Here is a 20,843-nt window from a genome sequence, read left to right as displayed (position 1 = left end):
AACATCTGTGAAGTTGCTCAAACAAGAGGAGTAGATTGGAAGCAATAGCCCAAACCCTGCTCAACACAAAAAGAAAAATCTCACTGAGTAGACAGAACATGCCAGGACATAAATTTATAAAGGGTATCAAGAAATCAGCCTACAAAGGGCAACAGATTCCCAGAGAGGAAACCCAAAGTCAAATGCCATTAAAGCAGATGATTCTCACTGTGACATAGCCAGTATCAAAGCACTGAGAGGATTTTAGGTTTTTGTCAGCCTGTCAGAATAGAAATATGTTACCCTAAAAATAAAGTGTAATACGAATCCGAACACTCAGCATTTGTGGGTCAGAATTGAAATCCAGATTTTGAAAATAATCAATAATCTTTATAATACTGCCAAATTAAAATAAAACTAGCACACTCCCAGGTTAGAAAGTGATTTAAGCCAGTATGTAAAGGGGGCCTAGAGGAAAGCTGGGGAGGGACTCTGTCAGGGAGTGCAGTGACAGTACATGGTATACTGGTTTCAACTAAAAAGGGTAGCCTTGAATTAGACATTACGAAGAAATTCCTCACTCAAAGGGCAGTGAGGCCCTGGAACAGGCTGCCCAGAGAAGCTGTGGATGCCCCATCCCTGGCAGTGTTCAAGGCCATGCTGGATGGGGCCCTGGGCACTCTGGTCTGGTGGGTGGTGTCCCTGCCCATGGCAGGGGGTTGGAACCGGGTGATCCTTAACATCTCTTCCAACACAAGCCATTCTATGATTTTATGTATGCTTTTATATCCAGTCTGACAAAACAGTGACTACTACATCCACATTATGCATAGTATATGTATTATATCCATATCTTACAAAATAACTGTAACATTAAAAACACTCCAAAGAACTTTTAAAGACCTTCTGAAATTATTTTAAACCAGTAGCTTTATGGTGATGCCTGCACTTTTAGCAGGTTTAAGATTTGGTGTGAAAGAAAGTTCTGCTGCTGACAAGTCATTAGTTCATGACTCTTAGATCGAATGCAGCACTTGCCATCACGTTTTTCACGTGACCCTAAGGAGAAACTCATTATATGCACTACTTATTTCCAGTTTTGTTAAGATTTAGTGAATGTCTTTATGCTTATGAGTTTGTGTGGGCAAAAGGATGTATCAACACTCTAATTTGTAACGAAATATATCTATTGAGGCATTGTGCAAATAAAACTGTAGCTCCTTGTAAAAGCCAAAGACAAGACAGTTTCACAAATGGCAACACGAAAAAAATAAACAGTTGGACAACATGAATTTAATGGCAACAAAATAAAACCTCTAAGGTCCTTTTTTTTGTTGTTGTTGTTCATCCTTCCATAAACTAATACTGCTTGTTTCACAGCTGACACTTAAACCGGCTATTATTTACTCCTGAACTGTAATGATCAGTCACAAAAGAATGAAATCCCCCGAGTTAGGGATCCCCGTAGCACCAGGGAACATACAAAGCATAGTAAGAGTGGCAGCATGCTGATCACAAAAAAGCTGAGTCTGACAACAAACATCAAGCAATACTTTCTCCAAACACATCTTAGGATTTACTTAAAATTTATCATGTTTTTTTTAATATATTTGTTTTTAAATCAAGAGCATAGTAATTCATTGCAACCCTGTCTTCCAACTTACACATCCCCCCTTTCTGCATTGAGTCTTCCTAACCCTTATGAAGCTTCAAAGGTTCTGAGCTGCACCTCACAGGATTTTGCTCCTTCACGCTGCTTTTACTGCTGCACTCCTCCACAGTAAAGGCCTATTTTCCATCTGTGCTAAAGTGCTCTCCCTACCAAAACCGTCAGCTCTTTTCTTCCTCCTTCCCTGCTATAATCACTCGCCTTATCTCTGACATTACATATTTGAAACTTACATGAGCATATTTCATGGGAAAACTCACAGAAAAACTCACAGCAGGCTATGCCTTATCCGTACCAAGTGTTCCAGCACATTTGCTAGGTGCTAGACACACAGAGGTGCTTGCTTCGAAAACTTTGAAGAAAAACAGGAACTCTGGCTGCAACAAGAATATATAACCAAAAGTAGGCACTTTTTTCTTATCAAATAGGCCAAATATCATATTCAAATTTTATTTTCAATTAATATTCAAATTTAAAAGACACTTCACATGATACAAAAGGTTCTGCACAAGTGGAGTATCTCAATCTGTTTCAGTTAAATAACAATTAAATAAATAAATAAATAAAATGAACTTTAAAGAAGAAATCAAGTCTCTGACCATTATCAGCATTTTTCTAGTTTCTGGGCCAATTTACATGGATACTATGTAGTTAAAATAAATTGAGAGCATTTTTCTATGGGCAAGGTTCAAGCTCTTAAAAAAATGTTTTTGACATAAATTACCAAAAACTAAAACCCCAGTGTCCTGATTTCAGTTAGGACAGAGTTAATTTTCCTCCTAGTAGCATCCTCATTAGGATGAGAAGAGCGCTGATAACACGCTGATGTTTTAATTGTTGCAGAGCAGTGCTTACACCAGGCCAAGGACTTTTCGGCTTCTCGCTCTGTCCTGCCAGCGAGCAGGCTGGGGGTGCAGCAGGAGCTGGGAGGGGACAGACCCAGGACAGCTGACCCAAACTGGCCAAAGGGGTATTCCATACCATCTGACAGCATGCTAAACAATATATAGGGGTGGCTGGCCGGGGTGGGGGGCCGGCTGCTCGGGGATAGGCTGGGCATCGGTCAGCGGGTGGTGAGCAATCGCATTGTGCATCGCTTGTTTTGTACACATTATTATTATTAATATTGTTATTATTATATTCCTGTCTTAATAAACTGTCTTTATCTCAACTCACCGGCTTCACTTTCCCGTTTCTCTCCCCCATCCCAGAGAGGGAGGGGGGAGGGTGAGCGAACGGCTGTGTGGTGTTTAGCTGCCGGCCGGGTTAAACCACAACACCCAGGAAGAAAAAAATTAGCAAAAGACTTAGTTTCTATGCTTTCTCAGGCAGTTCTCTCTCCCCAAAAAAATTTACTTGATTATCTTTCAAATTGACCTGAGATACCTAGCATTTGTATTGAACGCAGTGCTAATACCATCGCTCCCCTTCATCTGTCCCAGTGTTCTGCAGGTCAGTAACAAACCTGCCACTGCTCTGGAAAATCAAGGCTATTTTTATGTGCTGACAGATGTCAATACTACTTCATCCATTTTCACATGTGGGTGAACTTAGGCACATGCTAATTGCTGAATCTTAGCAAGCAGATCAAAACTGGTTTCAGAGTATGACTTCTACTCTTGTCCAATTCCAAATCCATTAAAGATTACTATGATAGCATACACTCCTTTGCAGCACAGGCTTTGACAGTTTTCAGATGCATTTATGTATGAAAACAGCATATGGAGTCAACCTGCACTAGCAGAGGAACAAATTTAAATTCTAGCTCAAAAACCATGAGAATATTTTTACTTAATATAGCTGACGATCCTGCTACCTTTCAACTTCCATATCTAGAATCATTTTACTCTAACCCAGAACTTCTCCCTCATTAGGGTACATTTCCAGTTACGTAGATGCAAACTAATACGATCAAAGCCAGTCTAAACACATGGGTGGCAGACTCTTTACAAGTTAACACACAGGTCAGAGTCTGAACTCCAACTCTAACCCTATACAATCAGCCTCACAGATTGACACTAACACTGAAAAAGTGAATGCACACACCTCAGTGCTCTTCTTATTAATACAAATTGATGTCACAACCTGTACCTCAAATATCTCCTCTCATGAATTATTCCCCTTCATTAATTCCACACATTTCATCCTAGGCAGCACGAGGCAGCAGAGGAAGCCTTATCACCCTCCTTGAATGATAGCACTTCACAGTCTCTCTGTCATCATTAAGCCAATGTATGACTTAAGCAATATATATGGAATTTATAACAGCTTTCTATTAATGGTCAGATATCAGATACACAGCCTACATCCCACTACTGTCACATTAAGATTAAAGCTTTGTATTCCAGTGCTTTGGAATCTCAGGTATCTCCAGAAGTGCAAAATTCTCCCTCATCTCCATAGGCTTTTGTTTATTTATAGACAACCATTCCACCAACTCTTCAACACTGTGGCGGTAAGTTAGATGAAAAGGCATCCTAATTTATAATCTCACATTTTAAAGGGATGCTTACAATTACAAAAAAAAAAAGTGTATTTCTACCTTTGGATATCCTTTACGTAATCTCTTTATCAGTGATGCCAAAGGTTATGACAAGTAACAGACTAAAAGAGAATACCACCACCACCCTGTTACTTTGGCTCTTTGTGACTTTGACTGCTTCTAACATTTGTGCCCAGTTGGCTTCAGTACTTGCTTATGCCAAGAATTTTTTCTAGTTAGAAAATACAGTAGAGGGGGGGAAAAAAAAAAAAAAAGGAAAAAGAAATTGTAGGCCTCAAAAAAGTTGTGTATTATTAACTATTTGAGCTTAAATTGGCTATATATTTCAAGCCATTTGTTTTGCCCTTTTAGACAAATTGAGTTTTTTAGGGGGTGTGGCTACTATTTCTGACATTGATTCTGATATTGCTAAAGAATGCTTCTGAGGAGACCAGGGCCAAAAGCTGTTGGAATCAATTTTAACCACCTGGATCTACTCCCAAATGTTTATGGTGAATCAAGACTGGCTTCTCACTACCCTAGCTCAGCTCCAAAATCATCTGTTTAGAAAAAGATGCCAGCTGTTACTGTAACATCCATCAGCTGTGCCTTGCCTCAGGTAAATGGTATGGTATTACTCATTGTTCTGTTACTAACACCAGCTTGTACTGCTCATTACAATGTTTCTAGGTTCATGCTATGCCTGGCTGTATTTGCTCTGAGTACAGTTGAACTTTTTATTCTTATTGTCATTGAAAGTCTGCTGTAAACTCAATTAGTAATTACTTAGTTATAAATGACAGGGGAGGGAAACACAAGTCTCTAGAGCCGTTAACTGGGTGGCCTTACTTTGTTGTTCATGTTGAGCTGTTAGACGTTAGTTTCTGGGTGGGCAGAAATACAGTGGATTTTCTCTCTAATCTTTTCTTTCATTTTATGGCAATTCTGCAAAACACACATACTGTGTAACACAGCAGCAGCAGGTAGAGCAACTGAGTCCCTTAAATCCATCTGTCACAGCTCACCTGTTGAAAGGCTATCCTGCCTTTGAAGATGTTTGGGAAGAACAGTACCATTCTGTAAAAAAAAATCTGTTTTGAATCTAGTCTGGAAAGAAAACAACTGGACAGGAGTTGAAGAAAGAAAAGAAAGAAAGAAAGAAAGAAAATTTTGCTTGTAAATGCTCAAATTCTAACTATAAACAGATGAACAAAAAAAAAAAAGAAAGAAAGAAAACAACTTTTTACAGGTGTAAGTGATTATTTAAAGCTTTCTTTTAGGCAGCACTAACACCATCACAATTTGAAAACAGCATTGGTATTATAGAGGTAAGGCACTTAGCAGTAAGCTTGTGTTCTATTATTGTTACTGTTCTAAGAACTCCAGAGCTGTAGGGTGTGTTGTCACTATGTAGCCATAGCACAAACCACATTCCAATTCCTTACCTTCTCCACAGGAAGATCCATTGTCCTGAACACATCACAGTGCAGAGTTTACAAAACAAGAACAGAGACTTCCGACACTCGTTCTTGTAGAAGAACAGGTTTTCAAAGTTTGCTTTATTTACAGTCAAAAAAAGCTTCAGCAGCACTCGTGTTGGCCGTGACAGCACCCTCGCGAGGAAACTTACGGAAAAAATGTTTGATATACGTGTACATTTACCCCCCGGGCACCCCTCGCCTGGCTGACCGCCTCATCCCCCGCCTCGCCCCAACCTCGCACGTCTGGCCCCGCAGCGCCTCACCTCACCGGGGCTGCCAGTCCTCGCCCCCCGAGGGCTGTCCCCGGCCGCGATCCCCTCGCCCAGCCGCGCGCAGGGCGGCTCCGCCGGCGATGGCGCTCGGAAGCCGCGGCCGGCGGGACGGGCGCCGCCCGGCTCCCCTCAGCCCAACGGCCGCGCCTCGCGCCCGGACCCGCGGCACGCGCCGAAGGCGGGAAAGGCGCGAGCGCCGCGCGCCCACGTGCCGGCCTCCCGCTCCCTTCCCGCTCCCTTCCCGCTCCGCCGGAGGGCGCCGCCGTGCCCGCGCCCGGCCGGAAGCGCCGCTCCGAGCCCTTCCTCCGCTCCGTGGTGAGGCGGCGCCGGATGGCCGCTGCCGGCAGAGCTGCGGCCGCGGGGGTCCCGGCGCAGAGGCGGCGGAGGGCGCACGGCCAGGTACCGGGGGCCGGCTGAGCGGGACGCGGGGCCTGGGGCACGGCGCGGCGCTGCTGGAGCCAAGGGGGGTGCTGCCCGAACCGCTGCCTGCCGAGGAGAGCGCCGGAGCAGCGACTTTCTGTTTCACAGGAAATAGGCTGGCGTTGTGTAGTTAGAGCAGCTGCCAAGAATCCGGCCTTCTGATGCGCCTGCAAGTTTTGAGAATTTGGAGCTACTGTTATATTTGTCTAGTGTGCTTCTCCATCGGCGCACCCACCCGCCGGAGCAGGACTCAGCCACACGCACACATCTCGGCATTGGGAGCGAGTTCGGTGCACGGCCTACAGCAGACCTCTCTGAGTCGAGTTAGTTGGTACTGGCTCAATCACTGCCAGAAGTAAAATGTTACCTCAGCTGCAAGGAACACTGCTCGTACGTGTGACCGAGTACTGTAGTCTGAAAGACAAGCAGCGTGCGTTTAACGGTAAAAGAAAAAGAGCAGTTCAGCGTTTAGCTGGCTTACCGACACAGTAAAGTTTGTCAGATGGTCTTCTGACAGAGAGAGAAACGAAGCCGCTCAAAGGCAGCACCACAGTGGAAGCTGATAAGTAGGCACAGGCAGTGGAACATGTATGTGGTCGCAGACTGGTGCACTGAGAACCAGGCACCGAGAAAAAAGTTCTTAACACTTCACTCACGTACACTCCTTGTCCTCTACCTGTAGCATTCAGTGCAGGTCTGAAGAGCTGCGCAAGGCCTAAACTTGAAGAAGAGGTCTTTGTTAACTGACTTAGAATACAGAAATTACAGAAAAGATGAGTTCAGATAAGCTAGCAATTTAGGACTGGGCTAGTTGTAGTCCTTATAAACACAGAGTTTCAGCTTTGACCTGAGAAATCAATATTAAATAAGCCTTAATTATTAACTTGTTGACTTACGTCTTTCTGTACAGATAAAGTGCAAAAAAAAACAAAAACTAACCTTGTTTTCTTTTCAGAATGATACTTTTTTTTCTTCTCATACTCAGGTGTTTTAACGTTGTGCCTCCCCATTCAGGACTCTTAGTGCCTCTGTTGTTCTTGCTGTAGATCTGAAAGCACGAGCATTCGTAATAGTAGGCTGAGACACCTTGTTTAAAAATAATTGTTATACTCTGCTCCTTCTTGAACAAGATACAAAACTATTCCTTAAAACGAGCTGACTGGTCTAAGTATAGCCAAGCATGTCGTTTTTATTTGGAACAGGTGAATCACTCAACAGTAGCACGTCCTGTGCAAAACCTTTAAATTGCTGTGCATACATGGAAACGTGTTGTGTAACTGCTTCAAATATATGCACCTAGTTAAAAAAAACTAAAGCATTACAATCAAGGGGATTTCTGCTGCAAAAATGCCCAAGGCAGTGACCTTGAGTGTTCTGTAAGGCCGATTAACTTCTTGTCGCTCCATGATAAGCTTTTGCAGTAAAGCTGCCATGTTCATATTTCTTTATACTGGTTAAATTTACACATTTCATGTTATTAGGTTGTGTGTGATGCTACTTGCTTTTATTTTATTGAAAGTAGCATCTCGGTCTATCTTTTTCTGTTAGACAACTGGCTGATACCTTCATTGATTAAAAAGATGTTAGAACAAATAACTGTGCTTTTTCATGTCTCTGATTTTTGTCTTTGCAGAGTAGTGTGTAGGTGAACATTAAGATCCTAGTTAGGTCGTAGTCACTTTAAGGTTTTCAGAGGTTTTGGAAAGCAAATTAATTCCTTTCTTCGGGTAGAATTTTTTTCCCATTTTGTTATGGTAGAAAATAGCACAAGATTGGCTCAGGCTCTCATTTTTAGGGCTAGCACTGGACTTGCAACAAGCTTTGGCATGAGCAAAACCACTGCAATAGCTAGCTTTATTTTTTGCAATTGTTTTTGTGTTTGAGTAACTTTAAATGACTGCTCAGTATTTACACAGAACTCAGGTGGAAAGAGCTGCATGCAAAGGCCAAATGACCAGAACAACTGCACACACGCAGAGCTACTGCTCTTCACATATACCATGGGCTGATGTTTCTTGGAAAGGCTCAGGGGCACTCTGTGTGCATTGACTTGCTCCTGTTCAGGCCTTCCTTTGCTCCCCGAGAGTATATGGGAAGAGCACATGAGGAAGAGCTGCTGGCTGTAAAGTGCTAACTGACATCAGAGCCTGCGCAGCAGCTTTTTTTCCCTAGAAACCAGTCGGAAACCAGAAGGGTGAATCGTGCAGCCATCAGCCCTCTCCTCCTGTGGGCCATCTTAGCAGCTCTCCTTGCCCAGCTGGGAGGGTGCCAAGAGGGGGCCCTCCAGGAGACTGGTGACAGGAGCAGGCTGCTGTCTGAGCAATTCGTCCACCTCACGCCTCCCTTCCAGATGGCCTTTGAGAAAGTGATGCTGCTACTAGCGTAAACATTCTGAATCAATACTTACAGCGGCTGGAAAAAATTGCCTCTGAAGGGGGTATAAAATGCATGGCTTAATTCTAAAATTACAGTGTATTTTTAGTCTTATCTAGACTGGAAGGCTATAGTATAATTTCTTTAAATGTATTTTAAGCTACTTAAACCTAGTCTGTCAAGCTTACAGGTAAGGGTTTGCAGCACAAATCTGATTGATTTTAATGCTTTCTCTAGGGTGATCTTCATAGAAACTACTAGAGACTTCAGAGAACTCATTTTAGGCAAAATAAGTGAAATAAGTTGTTCTGATAAAGTAAAATGGATCCTTGTTCAGTTGGAGTTCAGCTTCAAGCTACCAATGAATGTCATAAGACCTATTATACCCGTCACACTGGCTTCAAGACTAAGCAAGATATATCTTCGTCTGATCTACTGTTACTTCAGCTTAGGACTGGAATGTCCCTTTCAGAGAACAACACTATCTGCTTCCATCACGCAAAAATTTATATTGAAAGATTTGAAGACTTGCAAAAATCATGTTGTGATCCCTTTAATATGCACAGAAAGCTATCAAAGAAAAACTTGCGTGCAATTGACTTAGATGACGCAACTTTTCTAAGTGCCAAGTTTGGAAGACAGTTTGTACCTGGCTGGAAGCTTTGTCCTAAATGCATGCAGGTAATAAATGGAAGCGTGGATGTCGAATCTGAAGAGCGCCAAAGACGAAAACTTGATTCGGACGTATGTATATGGATCAGTTTACCCACTCCCTCTAAATTCTGAAAACTATTGGAACTGGGCTTCATTCAGTGCTACATAAAGAAACTTTTTTAAATAGAAATATGAAAGGGTGTAGTCTTTTTGATGCATGGGAATTTACTGTATTTAATCCTTTACTTGAGGACTGCTCAGTGAAGTGAGTGCATACACACATTCCACTTTTTTTTCTACCTTAAAAATCCTTTTCCCTAATTAAATATTATGGCCTTTATAATTAAAGTAACTACGTGTACTAGGGTGACTTACTCCTTTAAGATTATGTAAGTACCGGACTGCTGCTAGTATTTTAAGCTGTTACTCAAGCCTTGCAAAAAGCAAGCTCACGTGCTTAAAACTGAACACTGCAAAAGGTTGCTTCTAAGGGTGTTGAGATAAAACTTTTTTTAGTCTCTTCAGTTTTAAAAACATCCACTGTCTCTAGCAGTTCATTATCAAGTGGACCTGCTTTGAGGTGAATTAAGTGTACTCTGGTGCGGTGACTGAATGGCGAAGGCCACGGTGTTTGTTCAGGGGCAGTAATGAACTGGTGTGGGAGGGTGGTGCCTTAAGTACTGAAATCAGAATACAGCTTGTATGTTTTTGGATGCTTTGTTCAAGAAGTTCGCGGGTGTGGGAAACAAAATCAGCAAGAGCTCATCCTCATATGCCCTATGGTAAAATAGGATTGCATTTGAGGAGCAGCTACCCAACTATATTTTTCAATATGCCTATCAGCATGATTAGGACACTGATGGCGGGGGGGGGATGAAACGTGAAAATATTGATTAAAACTGTACTATAAAGCTTGTGCTATTGCTTCATAAGACTGGTACAGTTCTCCACTATAACACTTACGACTTAAGTCTTCTCCAGTGCTTAGCATTGAGGTCAACAGTTTACCAAGTTATTGCAGTATTCTGGTTTGACTGGATATTTTCTCATGAATTTAGATTTGTATTCATAATGAAGTAAGATGTTCTGTCTCTGTTCAGGGGCGCACAGCTAAGGCTCTGAAGTCTCTTCAGTTTGCTAATCCAGGGCGGCAGACTGAATTCACTCCTGAGACCAGTAAGAGGGAAAAAAGAAGGCTGCAATCAAAAAATACATCATTTAATTCAGACAGGTGAGCAGCTTCATTAGCTTTCTCTTAGAGATAAAAAATTTGATAGTTGGTGTCCCTATAACTAACATATTCTGTATAGAGGATGTTTTGCTTATCTGTGCGTTGCTTTTGTTTTGAGGGTGTTGAAGGTTACTCATCGATGTAAACAAAACAAGGTAAAGTGATAGCAGACAGTCCATATTTCAGATGCTTAAAATCCAAACAAGTTTTTTGTTAGGTGTGACAATACTACATGGATAATAGATGAAGCTATTAATTTATGCATAAAATTCTGATAATAAGTTAAACTTGAATACAGTAAGGTCAAGTACACTTGAAATAATGGAGTTGTCATATTTCAGTAAACTCAGTAACTCCACTTCAGAAACAAAAGTGTGCAAGTCAGATCCTTACGTTTAATTAAGGGAGATTTTCACATCATTTGAAAGGTAATAAAAAGTTAACCTCATAAATATTCTTAAGTGTTATTCCTAATAAATATTTGAAGTATTGAAGAAGTAAAAGCTTCCTGTTCCTGAAATTAGTTCAGAAGCACTATACTGGAAATACAACATAAAGCTGGGAAACATTGTCGAGTACATTAACATCTTAAATTAATGCAGTGTTAAAATGAACACCTTCAAAAAAGCAAACTTCTGTCCACATCCGCTAGCTGCTTGGCATCAAAATGTGTGGATCTTTTTTAACAAGGAAATAAGTGTTGTTTTTCATCATACAGGCAAGTTATACCAGCCAAGAGTAAGGTCTACGATAGCCAGGGACTACTGCTTTACAGTGGGATGGACCTCTGTGACTGTCTTGATGAAGATTGCCTGGGGTGTTTCTATGCTTGCCCAAAGTGTGGTTCCAATAAGTGTGGAGCTGAATGTCGCTGTGACCGCAAGTGGCTATATGAGCAGATTGAGATTGAAGGAGGAGAAATCATTCGAAATAAGCACGTTGGTTAGTGCATATGCTCTTTTTTTTTAGCCTGCATGTATGATGTTCCATGCTTAAACACTTTTTTTTTATGAAATCCACTGGAATTTATCACGATCTATGCGATCAGTGTGCTTTCACATTCAGTCCCAGTATGATTATGAAAATTTTCTTAATCATACTACTTGTTACTGCACTTCATTCTACCTTGTGCTGTCTTGTTAGTCATCTAAGTTCTCACTGAACAGTCTTGCACTATAATAAAATATAAAGGTGCTATTTTCTTGTGATGTATTAGCCACTCACCATCACTTCCTATACTGCTTTTGCCATCTCCATGTATCCCTCATTTTTCAGAATCTCATGGTTTGGAATCATTTTGTGAAACTCCCCTATTTAAAGTTATCAGCGAAGTTATATCCAGTATTAATAAAGCTCTCTCCAGTATTAATAGTGTATGCTACATCTTCTATAGATTTATCCCAGCTACATCTGAAAGTCAGTCGTTTCCATTTGACTTAATTCAAAGGTATTTAGAAGTACAGATCCCATCTGAGTTACTGGGATCTGTGATCGAGTTATCCTTATAAATGTAAGAGCCTCACTGTTAAAGCATTACTTTTCAATGCCTTGACAGCTTAATATGTCAAAGTATTTCATTATGGTACTGTTTATTTCAATTGTTACACAGAAACCAATTTTGCTGTATTTGTAATCAGTCTATAATTGGACTGGACTGATACTTCAACAGCCCTCTCCTCTTTTTTCTTTTTGCTTGTTTTTAAGGTAAAGGTTTACATGCAGCTGAAATGAATTCAAGTATCTGTTCCCAAACTAAGAATATCCAGACTGCTACAAAAAACAGTTGAAATTTTTTGGTTCATACAGCGTATATCCTCAGAAACCTTAAATCTTGAAAAGTTACAAGATGTATGGAAGTGAAATTTTGTAATTGAAATATTAGTTGACATTTAATGTGTTACTCTCTGGTATTTGTGTTACGTGCTGGATGAACTTTATACTTCTGTGACAGACTTGGAAGATCTGCATGTTTGTTGCATCAGATTTATTCAAGAATACTCTGAACTGTTGCTTTCTTAAGGCTTTTATGTGGTAAAGTTACGTAATCTTGCTATTTGTTTAGAGTATTTTATTTTCTGCTAAGTGTTACAAAGGTTGTCACCCCAAAATCCAAAGTTATGCTTTGAGTTCTACTGACATCTGCTGGTCCTAGTGAACTATTGTTTTGTACTGCTTTTGTTAGGTCTGCTTAGAAAATAAATAGACTTTCTTTTTTGATCAGAACAAACAATGCATGCTTGTCTCATTAGCCTTGGTTTCCAGCCACATTTATCACAAGAATCGTCATGCAGATTTCTTTACTCTTCTCCAGGTAGCAGCTCCACAAACAAGTAATATCTGTGGCTTCCATTACATGTAAATAGCATTTAATACAATTCACTTTGTTGACTACAGAACATGCTTATCCTAACAGCAGTTAAAATCACATGCTTGATCCATATTTGCAACTGTTACAGCTTGAAAACAACGATTTTGTATTAGATGAAAATACTAATATATACCTCTGTGAAAGGGAAGGAGGGGAGAAAGCCAGTTCAATCTTGTAAGCTTGATAGTGTTTTTTATTTTTTATTTTTTTTAAAACTGACCAGAATCAGCAGTACCTGTTCTTAACAAGCTTTCATTTGTTGAATAAAACTTATTAACACCTAATCCCACAGTTGGGCTTTGAATTCAGTGGCTGTTGAATTTCATTGAAGTGAAAGGCTTTTAAGTCCGCCCATAGCTTAAATTGTCCAGAGCATCCCATTATTAGAACTTTTTTTCCTGCATCTCCATTAAGTCTCTGAAAAGCTGATAAAGTCAGTCTCTCACTTTACACTAGTAATGTGGACTTTCCCAAATAAATCACTCAAGTTCTTTTCTAACAAATTGTTTAGAGCTGCAGTTTGACAGAAAACATGTAGTAAGTACTGAGCACTGTTGATTGCTGCAGAAGCTATACCAATACCAATGCAGAAGCATTGGGTTTTTCCTGTATAAAGTTTTTTAGTGTTGGCTGTTCAGTTGCCCTACTTACATATTTTGGACTCTCAGTTACGGAGTATTTCCTTCGCAAGCCTAGCATTCAGCATAATATTCAACTCAATATTGTGTCTTTATACACTACCATGTCCCCCTGCTGTGTGCATCTGTTAGAGACATACTGTTACAAGTCAAATTTTACCCTCCTGCTAGATTTAGAACTTACAGCCATGAATTTCTGACTTGCCTGGATGATTTTACTAAGTTAAACACCACAGAAAGTTATTCCAACAGCCTAATACAGAAATTTTATTGCGATCTAAAAGTAACGTTCCCAATAACTCACATCATCTTTCAGAAGTACTCCAACTAAGCCTATCAAACAGTATGTTCTATTGAATATAGCCAAAAGAAACAACTGCTTTCCGTAAAAGGCACAGTTCATAATTTTGCTATAACCATTTGCAGCTCTGCATGCATTAAAGAGAAAGGCCAACTGCAGATATACCCCAGTTACTGTTAAAACTTCTGCCCTTGGATATTAATTGCAAAAATTAATGCTTAGACAAACTTTACATATTCAAAAGACAGAAGTCAGTGAGAACAGAATAATCTGTTTTATGAATAATGCATGTCCCATTGATCAATTTGATTTTATTAAACAGAAGCTCCAGATATGTGATCTCAAGTACAGTGCTAAATACTGTTTTGGTTTGTTTCTCACAGCAAAATTCACATCAAATTTAGAACGCAAGCAAGGTGAACATGTAATCATCACCTATACTAATAGTTACAGAAAAAGCTAATGTTACAAGCTTAATACTTCAGTTGTTCTGGACACACTTTCAGTTTTCTTTGATCTTTTTGATTACTTTCATGAAGTGAGACTGACTAAAACCAAGCCTATGAGACAGACAAAATGGGGAGGGTCTTTCAGCTAGCTTTCTCAGGAGAAATCTTTTATTGGAAAAACTAAATATTTCTGCTTGAATGGGGGTTTAAATGAGTATTCAAACAAGGACAGGTTCAGGGCTTCAATGTTGTCTAATGTGGGGGAGAAGGGACGGAGAAAAAGCAGAAAGCTGAGTTCAGGTGACAACTTTAGACCTATTTGAATGTTCTTTTCAGTCTAGGTGCTATCAATATTAGCCAGAAAAGACCAATAGACAACTGCACAAGAGCAAATACTAAAATCCCAAAGTGACATAACTACAGAGAAGTTAAATGGTCAGGTGCACACCTGTCTCTTATGCGACAAAAACAGCTACTACTTACCTTGCTAGAATCAGCATTAAAGCCTTTGAGTTCCTCTAGTCTCATGAAAAAACAAGCATAGCTTCCAGTTTCAGTTTGTTTCCCACTAATTTTAGGGGGTTGCATTTTTAGTCGTATTTATGTCAATAGATACAGAGTTTCAGCATATTTCAACTAATTTCTCAATAGAATGGAGGATGTACAGACATGTAGTAACTCCCATTTAACATCTTTCCCCTCATAGTCCAGATACTATTCCCCAATAATTCTTCAAGCAAACAGTTCTAAAGTTTTATTCACATTCATACTGACTTCTAATCAGTTAATATTGTCATCATGACAGTGTTTCTTTATTTAAATTGGTTAACCACTTCTCTCCAACTTTAAGTTATACATGCTTTTAAATCCCCCTAATAGTAGAGGAACAGTTTATTAAAAGTACTGTACTTGTATTTAAAGATCTTCAGTTGCATCTCAGACTACTGAAGTGGAAGCCCTGCCCAAACTATTCTTATGTTCATTCATTGGCTGTAATTAAATTTCAAATTAACAGCTCTCCTCCAAGCACATATTAAAGATTCTGTAGGTAGGTGTGAACGACTGTGATTAAGCTGTCCAGTTCACTCTTTGTAGGGGTTCTGTTCAGAACTTACTATCCTGCTTTAAAAGAACACTTTTCAAAGAGCATTTGAAAAGTTCCTCGCATCCAGCAGAGGGCATCAGCTCACTGCAAACCTGACAGTTCACTTCTGGTGTGCTGCAGAGGTGTAGCCCCTGCCTTTGGGGCAGAGAGGATTTCCTTCTTGGACAGATTCTGGCATCAAGCCCTAGACAAGGGATGCACAACCTCCACGTCTGTGAGGCTGAAATATAGCAGACTCAAGCACAAGATTAGCACTTAATAAGAGAAATGGGTGTTCTCATGGTCTATAAAAGCTTCTCCCCCACCCCTATTTATCTTGCTGATTGTTAGGTCTTTCAGTAGAGCTCACACAACTCTTCACAGATACATTTCGTAATTTACAATGTTCACTATGAAAACTTGACTAAAAGCTTCTATCTCACCACGCTCCTAGAAATCCAATGCTAGGTATCTGAGAAGCCCATTCATAGCAGGGTTCTGCACTCACTGGCAAAACAGGAGACTCTCCAGCATTCACCCTGCTGCTGCTTCCAGCGTGCAACATGCAGCTGAAGCACACGCTCTATTTCTCAGACAAATGTTTGTACTCTGGTGCAGTATTTTACTATGAAATACTAATTTAGTCTGACCCATGGGAAAGCTGTAGCCACCCAAGCCTCCAGAACATCCCAACCCCAACACAGTCCTCCTAACACATTGTGCATCTCGCCTCATGTTACCACTTTATCTGCTTCTTCACGTTTCATCAGGAGTTAGTGGCCATACCATGCGTGCAAGAATATCGAGGGCAGCCTCCAGGTAGGCTGTGCATCTCTTCCCATAGTGGCCTTCCTGTGCTCTGCCCTATTATATCCCCCCAAGCTCACACACCTGTAGGAGATACTATTGATAGAGTGCCAACATGAGCAGCCAGAAATACTGCATCAGCTGTTGTAGGCTGGGGTAGAGCAAGATAACAGGGGCACCTGGGACAGGAAAAAATATCTCTGGATCTCCTGTGAAGCGGTGAGAAAACTGCCCTAATTCTTGTCTTCTTCCCCCAGCTCCCTTCGGCAGCCCTGCACACGGACTCACCAGCAACTTCAATCTGTCTAGTACACTGAATGACCTGCCCTTCTAGTTAGTGCACCATTAACAAGCTCAGTTCTCCATCTCACCCACAGGTGACAGCACTACTGCCTCTAACCTCCGGAGAGTAAACAGGGAAAGGGATTCAGCATCTATGCTGAGCCCAGGCTGCAACCAGATGCAAAAGCAATTCCCTTCAGTCATCTTCTGATTTTCTTTGTTATTCTTTTATTTATTCTTGCATTTTAATTAATAGCAGTACTAACTTTAAGTCGTTCATTTTAGCTACTAAGTTAATAGCATGAAGCAGAAAACATCAATTTATGTATCAAAAAAACAAGATCAAAATAGTTGCGGCATGCACCAGCTAAGTAATCCAGGTTAGCCACTTACCAGAATCATTACAACTTTAGAACTTCTGAAAGATAAGTCACTAGAAAGTCAAAGATCCTACTCAATTCACAGCCCTTCAGGCCTCACCAGTCTTCTAATAAACTGGATTTAATGATCAAAATACACTCTCCACAGCCCAATCCAGATAGAGAAGAAACAAACATCATAATCTAATGTATATAGAGACTCTACAGAGCTATTCCATTAACACAACTGCTCTGCTTAAAGGTAAAAAACCAGATGTTAGAGACTTCCAGTAGTATAATAAACTCCCTAACTTGAGTATTTTTTGTTGGAGTACCTGACAGTCCAGATGTAGTCAAGAAAATGAATTTCTCTCCCCACTTCATCCGTTTTCTACTGCAAATTTGAAGGACCAAAAAAAAAAAGCCCACAAAAATAACAAACAAACAAACAAGTCAGACAAATGAAGCAACCCCCACCACAAGGAAACCTCTAACCTGCTCCTTCTGTTTTATAACATCTTATTGCTCTGGCAGGTGATTCCCTTGGGAGTTTCCAATCACGTGGGCTGAATCCTACCAGCTGACCTCAATCTTGCCAGAATCTTTCTCCTGACAATAAGCTCTCCTTAACAGTTAACCTTATTAATCAGAGTGATTATACTTCAGGTTACTTTTCAGTTACTATCTTTGTGCCACTTCCTGGGAGTTTGAGCTCAATCTAAGAAAAGAGAAAATCAGCATTACAAAGTCTGTTAAATACACTTATGTAGTATGCATAACCTCATGCCAGACTCCTAAATTGTACTGGCTCCATCAAGCTACAGCCATGGTGTTCCATCAAGCCCACTTGTCTATATATTTCTCCAGCAATAGCAAGTGTTGCAGTGAGCTCACATCAACAGTCCTATTGACTTCAGTGAAATTACTCCCGCGGGTAGGCAGGCTAAGCAGATAGATCCGTTCTACACCAGTGAAAAAGTGTGTGTACTGCCCATTGGAGTTCAGCGTCAGGCCTGGGGACAGGGACAAGACCACCAAACACAGCAAGGTAGAACACATAGCCTTTCGTGTGCTTTGTTGTGGATGTAGCCGTAATAAACTAGCTGTGCCATCTACCTCTGGTTTATGACTCCCCCATGTTAATTTCTTGTCTGTGAGCTGCTGACTCTCCAAAGTAAAACATTGGGCTGGATCTGTTTTGGAGCAAATGAGAATGGAGGGCCAATGACAAAGGAAATCCATCATAAAAATCACCGCAGAAGATGTCTGCATCTTCTCCTCCTCCAGGTGTGAGTGAACTGCAGCATCCAGCTTTTCACGCATGCACCCGCCTCCCAGCTGGGTACCTCTCCCAAAATGGGGTGATACCCCGAGCCACGGTTTTCCATGTATGTGGTTTATCCAGCCAGACTAGTTGGAGCACACCTCACAGAAATACCGAGCACAAATTATGCGGTGTAAGTTGCCACTGATCAGAGTAGATTTGCTTGGATCTTCCGGAGAGGGGTTGAGAAGGAAGATGTGAAGATGCTTTTCTATAGCATAGGGTATGACTGAAGGGAACCTGTGTTTCATCGACTTTTATTGACCCTAGCAATTATTCAGTGGTGAACAGTAAGGTCGGAAATTATCCTTCTGCATCTTCTGCTTCAATGTAATCTGAAAGGGCCATTTATCACACAATTACAGCTGGTAGCTGGTTTGATATTTTGATACCAACATGTGCAACAGCCAGCTCTCCTGAAGGGCTGGAGCTGTGACTCTTCTCCCTCTAGCATCCTTTCTCTTCTCTGACTGCTAATTTCACAACTGGGTTTCTTTTTAAGCTGAATTGAAAACCTTTGCCTAGTTGATGATGCTTCTCACATGTCAGAAATTGCTACTGACATTTCAATTTTGCTTTATTTTTCCCCTTTCTTTGATAGTATTACAGAGAACATTTATATTTGAATAAAAAGCAAATAACGCATGTCAGAGTACGCATCAGGGAACGTCAAATTGTTTTTTTCCAATTACCATTCTATTTCAAATAGGGTAATGCAATTAAAGTATAATTGCTAGAAGTGCAAAGCCAAGGTTATGATCAGAAGTGGTTACCCTTTCACTTTTAAGTCCTGTCTTACTAAATAAACTATTCCTGAGGGGCAAGTTGCTCCACATATCTGCAAGTATCCAGAAGCAGCCAACTGTTTGGCACTACTAGCAGAGTGACTACGCGTGTAATAACTACCATCTCACGAAAGAAAGACAAATATAGGTGGCTTTACCACTGATCAGCAACGTTTACATTGCATCCCAAGCTGCCTGCCAGACCAAGCCCCTGCCTTTTCTGATGGCAGGCTCCTGGCCAATCCCCTATGACAACTAGCTGTAGCCATTGGGACCAGCTGAGGGAGGGATTTCGGGGTAGGGAGTTCACCTCCGTGGTTCAGCTTCATCATGGGAGAGGTGTTGTGTGAGTCAGAGGTTTTCAAAAATTCAATATTCTTTTCACAGATTTGCTTTAGTGTTTATGGAGAGAAATGCAGCGCTGCTGTGTCCGGCTCGTCTCAGGGTCTGTCTGATGGCAGGCTGGCAGCAGTAGGAGTCAAGCTGAGCGAACTGCAGGGAGCTAAAAATGATTTTCACATGACATGAACATCCATCATTAACTAGCATGAAGCATTAATTAGCTTTGCCCTTTGTCTGTCCCCATGTCATTCATTGCTGGTGCCTAGAACACTACAAGGCATGCTAATGGTAGAAAATAAGCTTTTTTCTGCTGGGCACAGAGGAAGCAAACGGGAGAACTGAAAGCTGCCTGTGACTATTCAAGAAGTCGTTCCAATGGTGAGGGCGCTCCAAGCTTCCGGATGGAGCAGTGGACTCAGGCCCTTTAAAAGTCTGAAACTGGTGAAAAATCTGCCCATTTGCAGGGGCTGGCTCTAGGAGCTGGCTGGTGTAATGCTTGAACGTCACAAGCCATTAGCAAGGTTTTAACAATCTGCTTTATTTAAGTGCTCAAAGTAAAACAGCAATCCTTTATTATTATTTGCTTTATTTGACTGGTAATAGTGCTTAGAAGGGGCCTGGGCTCCCACTTGCTACACTTTGAGTCACTATTTTCTGAGAGAGCAAGTATTCCCGTTTTCTGTGAGAGTTTTGGTGGGACAGTGAGTATGGATTCCATTTTGTCCGTCTTCCTCTCCGGTAAGGAGCAGAAGAAAAATTCTCCTGTGGCAGTTGTGAGTGAGTGAACCGGCCTTCCTCTGCCATGCCAAGCACAGCTGGACCCCATCAAGAGGCTCCTCCAGGCACCCCACTTCCTAAATAACACCGGGGTGCTTTTAACACTCACCAGCCTTCAGTGACACTAGAGACTGGTTTTAGTGGCCAGGAGCTCTCTGGACAAGAAGAGAGAACTGCAGGGACTGCTGCTGTGTGGCCAGAGCTGCCCTGTGAGCAGCAAGCCCAGGCACGGGGCTGGGGCTTTGCGGAGTGCAGCTGAAAATCCCCCGTGCTCAGGTAATGTGAAGCCGGAAGGTGAGGCTGAATACACACAGTTTGTTTTGTAGCGTGAACATAACATTAACATCAGCATTTAAAAGAAGCAGATACTAATACCTGTTTGTTTCTAGTGCCAGCCTTACTTCAAGGACATTTATCTGCTCGCAGACATACCATCTCCCCACTGCACCAAATCCCGCTCCCTGCCCAAAGCAGGAAACCAGGGCAGAATGGCACACCGGGAAGTAACGGTCCCCGTGGGACAGACAGACCAAGGAAGAGCAGCTGAGTTAAAGCCTTTCTCTTGTGCCCTGGAGACGTGTCCTTATCTCGATAATTGGAGTAATAATAAATAAATAAATAAAACGTCTTATTTAGCCACGTCGCTGTTGTTGGAGTCCTTTGTCTGTAGCGCAGGCAGGAAAAACTTCGTGATTGATCAGGAGCGCGCAGGCCCATTTTCTATTAAAGTGTATTAATGCCAGGTTCTGTGCAATTAGTGAAAAGT

General features: G+C 41.3%; 2 protein-coding genes across 8 annotated transcripts in view; one reads left to right on the top strand and one right to left on the bottom strand.

Annotated features, from left to right (window-relative positions):
* Window positions 1-20,843, bottom strand: part of KCNA4 (potassium voltage-gated channel subfamily A member 4) — a 123,223-nt gene that overhangs the window by 77,209 nt on the left and 25,171 nt on the right. The window contains exon 1 of one of the 4 annotated variants that reach the window (XM_083838911.1): window positions 5,875-6,005. The exons of 1 other annotated variant lie outside the window; for it this stretch is intronic. The gene's annotated coding sequence lies outside the window, so the exon portion shown is untranslated. 2 more of the 4 variants (XM_083838914.1, XM_083838915.1) reach the window with 2 other exon arrangements.
* On the top strand, window positions 6,144-20,720 carry ARL14EP (ARF like GTPase 14 effector protein). Of its 4 annotated transcripts, none has more exons than XM_083838934.1 (5): window positions 6,144-6,282; window positions 8,914-9,420; window positions 10,431-10,561; window positions 11,280-11,503; window positions 20,467-20,720. In XM_083838934.1, exons 2-5 carry the CDS (start codon window positions 8,998-9,000, stop codon window positions 20,622-20,624), a joined length of 936 nt encoding a protein of 311 aa, XP_083695060.1. In that variant the 5' UTR covers window positions 6,144-6,282; window positions 8,914-8,997; the 3' UTR covers window positions 20,625-20,720. The 4 variants fall into 4 exon arrangements, with proteins under 4 accessions (XP_083695060.1, XP_083695062.1, XP_083695063.1 ...); XM_083838936.1 differs by lacking the exon at window positions 20,467-20,720 and adding an exon at window positions 12,266-12,788; XM_083838935.1 differs by lacking the exon at window positions 6,144-6,282 and adding an exon at window positions 6,289-6,745.

The sequence above is a fragment of the Anser anser genome, assembly GCF_964211835.1.
Source record: "Anser anser genome assembly, chromosome: 5".
Classification (NCBI taxonomy): Eukaryota; Metazoa; Chordata; class Aves; order Anseriformes; family Anatidae; genus Anser; species Anser anser.
The sequence above is the reverse complement of the archived record's forward strand: the minus strand, read 5'-3'. Positions and strand labels throughout refer to the sequence as shown.